Here is a 4,254-nt window from a genome sequence, read left to right as displayed (position 1 = left end):
GAGAGAGAGAGAGAGAGAGAGAGAGAGAGAGAGAGAGAGAGAGAGAGAGAGAGAGAGAGAGAGAGAGAGCCCCCACGTGCGAGCGCAGCACGCGAGATGTAGAGAGAGTGATATCGTGTACGTGACAGCAGCAGCAGCAGCAGTAGCAGCACCACCACCAGCAGTAGCAGCAGCACAGAGAGAGACAGCGAGAGAGAGAGAGAGAGAGAGAGAGAGAGAGAGAGAGAGAGAGAGAGAATGAGCGCCACAACACGTAGCGCTGACCCAGGCCTCCCGTTCTCAAATACACGGCAACGATCAATATTATGGGGCCCTTTAATAACAATTTGCATTGCAAGAGAGCAACACAGTTTACTAGTGGTTCGTCACTACACTATACAGCGGCAACAGCGTAATTCTAGATGAACAAATTAATGGGATTTTGTGACATAATCTTCAACAATAACGCAACTCTCGATCATATAAAGTTTACTCGCGGGGATATGTATTATAATCATAATAGCGTAATCTATATAGAAAAAAGGTTCTTTAATTAATTAAAGCAATCTTTAACTACGACGTCCTTGCTTTCACTTGTGCACAGTATTTCACACGGTGACATAACATCCGTGGACGGACGCTGTGGGAGGGGGGGGGACCAAATCATGACTTATCGTACCGTATCGTATCGTTTCGTATCGTATCGTATCGTACGCACCGATCTCGTCCCTGGTGCAGTCGAGCATGCACTCGTTCTGGTACGTCTCTCCGTCGGTGCCGCACACGTAGTCGACAATGCGCGGACAGGTGCACGGGGTCGGCGTCGGCGTCGTTGCGTCCGGATCATCACACTGTCCCGTGTAGGCGACGCTCAGCCGTCCGTCACCTGCCGAAGACGACGACGACGACGACGACGACGACAACGGTGAAATCACAAGGAAGAGGCGGACCTAATACACAGATGCACGCTCGCGCGCACACGCGCGCACGCACATACGCACATGCACGCACACGCGCGCGCTCGCACGCACACACACGCGCGCGCACGCACGCACGCACGCACGCACGCACGCACGCACGCACACACACACACACACACACACACACACACACATACGTGATCGCACAGCGTAACATGTGTCTTATGTGTATATATGCCATTTATCCATCTAACAGGAAACTGAATTTTTTCCGAATACCCGTTCAAACGAATTAAACGTTAAACGATATAAAGTTATGTATATAAAGCTAGGTAATCGGCTTACGATTGGCAGCACAGTTGGTTGCTAAATTGAGACATCGCTTCGAGTTAAACACGTGGGTGATGTGCGGGAGGTGTTTTAATCGTAGCTGTACTACGCCACAGAGCTAGTGCCAGTAAAAGGTGTGTAAGTAGCGGAGTGTAATTATAATAGTGACAATGAGTAATAAACATCGAGCATCACCCGGATGCTAGTGATTCTTCGACTTAAGATTTCGTTGACTAATCGCTCGGTAGATGGTGCCACGAGCGCCTTTGCTCACCTCGGTTGTCGCGCTCGCACTGTAAGAAGCACTCGTTTGTGTAGGTGTTGCCGTCCGTGCCGCACACATACGCCACGTTCCTGGGGCAGGAGCAGCTGGCAGGCGTGGTCGCGTCAGGGCACGGCCCCAGGGAAGCCACCGCCAAGTCTTGGTCCCCTGTGGGAATGATACCCTATGTGAATCCAAAACGCATATACTAGTACATCAAACACTGTTAAAAAATGTATTAGGAAAAAATACATATATATATTATTTTTTTTTTATATAGATAAGCATTTATTAGAAATGTTTGAAGGAGCAATTAGAGATATTGGTGACAAGCTTAACAATGTAAAATAATAGAGCAATAGAAATTTAATCTTTTCCTAGCCAGAGGTCCCAAAAATACTAGTACATCAAACACTGTTAAAAAATGTATTAGGAAAAAATACATATATATATTTTTTTTTCAATCCTCCCCTTCCCCACACACGATTATATCTTTCCTTCTATTTTTTCGTCATTTTCTCTTACATTTCCATCCCTCTCCTACATTCTTACAAGATTCCACTCTTTCTCCTTCCATCATCCCCGCTCTCTTTCTCTCTCTCTCTCTCTCTAAAAATGAGCAGTAGATTTCGTAGCTTTTGAAATTCTGGAATTTCGAATAAGGGTAGCTCAACCCAGCATCTTCCCCCTTTTTCCCCCCATGTCTTTTTCTAACCCCACCCCCTTTGCACAGCACGCAGAGATGTCCCGTATCTATACCAGATTCTCTGACGGTGCATTCCAGAAAGCATTCGTTGGTGTATGTTTCTCCGTCGGTACCGCAGACGTAGCGTATGATTGGCTGACAGGTGCACGGTGTGGGCGTCGTCGCCATACCGCACTCTCCACTGTAGTCAACATCGAGCTCGTCATCTCCGGAACCTTACACCCAGGTAGTAGTAACGCGTGTGAACGAGTGCCGAAATGATTCTCACGCACGAAGGTTGGCTCTCGCCAATTTATATAGCTTACTCGATCGCCACGTAGGTATGTTTGTATTTCCCGTTTTCGTACACAAACAATATAGCAACAGTTAGAATATACAATTTACCAGAATTTAGAAGAATTAGGATTTAGGATTAAGGAGAATTTAAGATTTAGTCGAGTTTTAGTCGAATTTATTAATATAGGATTAGCATCCACAGTGCTGTTGACTTTCTGTCTCTAATTAGTGAACTGAACTAGGGAGTAATGTTTTTTTTGCTGTTGGAAATTCAACAGTAACTAACGTGGTTAGCTTTAGAAATCCTACAATAACTAAGATGTTTATATTTTAGAAATCCCACACTAGCTAGGATGGCTAGTGCTAGAAATTCGATACTAACTAGAATAGTTAGTTTTAGAAATTTCAGACGAGCTATAGTGTGTTAAAAGTGCTACACATCGCATGCTAGAAACTCAAGCGCAGTTATTTGTATTGCCTATAGGCACACAAGCACACGCTGAGGCGCACGCTTACGTTCGCATGAACGCAATCACGCACGCGCACACGTGCGTCCCCCCCCCACCATACACACGCGCGCTCACAAGCACGCACGCACACGCACGCACGCACACACACGTGCGCGCGCGCGCACACACACACACACACACACACACACACACACACACACACACACACACACAGAGAGGACTTTCAGTATCACATTGGGGATATTCGTATAGAGCAATAACTAAGCTGAGTAGGTTATTCATGAGGGACAGAAGTCCTGTAATAACAAAGTCAATAATTTGAGGATAGCGACGCGAAACTAGCGCCATCTCGGGGCGCTGAGAATTAGAGCGATTGCACTTACCGGTTTCGTCTCGTGAACAATTGAGCATGCATTCATTAATGTACGTGTTGCCGTCGGTTCCACACACGAAATTCTCTGTATCATCGCAGTTGCAGTCGCCCGGTAGCGTGACATCTAAAATAAAGCGTAGAAATTGCGCTTATAGGGATATAGTTTGTGTTAGGGTTTGGAGGAAGATTAAGAATTTGGCTCCTTGTACCTGTTCTGATTCAGCTTTCTGTTTTGAATTATACATGTCTAGAGTCGAAATTGGGTTCGGGTTAAGTTAGATTTTCGCGTTAGTATTAAAGGTGTTAAGGTTATATATCAAGCGTTAGTGGTGTCAGTTGGCCTTAGAGTTATACCCCGTAAAACCACTTCTACCGCGGTTAATCCCTTCATTCGGCACCAACTATCAAACTACGACAGAATGGCGGCCGCGTCACGTGATCCGACCTTCGTGACTCACCGTCGCAGTGTCCTTCAAACTCCACTATAAGGTCGTCATCACCCTGCTCAATTCGGGCGCAGTTCAACATGCACTCGTTGGGATAGGTGCTCCCGTCCGAGCCGCACACGTAGGCGACCACGTCAGGGCAGTCGCAGACGAACTGGGTCGCTGCGCAGAATCACGAACTACTCACGAACGGGGGGCGGAAACGCCCCGCGCGGGAAAGGGGAAGGGCGCATAGACTATGGGGGCTGTTGTCAGTACGATGGTTAGTCGTACGATTAGTTCCAGCATTAATGTTTTGCCCTAAACCGTTGTTAGGAAAATCGCAAGGTTTAGCGTGATTAGTGTGGCAATACTATTTGTAAGATTTATCATGGTCATCATTTTTGTGCAAACTTTCTTATTGATCTCGCAATTATCTCTCCTCTCTCTCTCACGCGCGCACACGCACACATACACACACACACACACACACACACACACACACACACACAC

At 46.6% G+C, this 4,254-nt stretch overlaps 1 protein-coding gene across 1 annotated transcript in view; it reads right to left on the bottom strand.

Annotated features, from left to right (window-relative positions):
• Positions 1–410: 410 nt before the first annotated feature.
• LOC106817392 (serine protease inhibitor dipetalogastin-like) overlaps positions 411–4,254 on the bottom strand; it is a 21,123-nt gene continuing 17,279 nt past the window's right edge. The window contains exons 8-13 of the mRNA XM_014822057.1: positions 3,775–3,924; positions 3,327–3,440; positions 2,251–2,412; positions 1,504–1,659; positions 698–865; positions 411–433 (exon numbers count right to left, since the gene is read on the bottom strand). Coding sequence (XP_014677543.1) covers positions 411–433; positions 698–865; positions 1,504–1,659; positions 2,251–2,412; positions 3,327–3,440; positions 3,775–3,924 — 773 coding nt within the window. The remainder of the gene's footprint in view (positions 434–697; positions 866–1,503; positions 1,660–2,250; positions 2,413–3,326; positions 3,441–3,774; positions 3,925–4,254) is intronic.

Source organism: Priapulus caudatus, unplaced genomic scaffold (assembly GCF_000485595.1).
Source record: "Priapulus caudatus unplaced genomic scaffold, Priapulus_caudatus-5.0.1 Scaffold1710, whole genome shotgun sequence".
NCBI classification, from domain to species: Eukaryota; Metazoa; Priapulida; class Priapulimorpha; order Priapulimorphida; family Priapulidae; genus Priapulus; species Priapulus caudatus.
The sequence above is the reverse complement of the archived record's forward strand: the minus strand, read 5'-3'. Positions and strand labels throughout refer to the sequence as shown.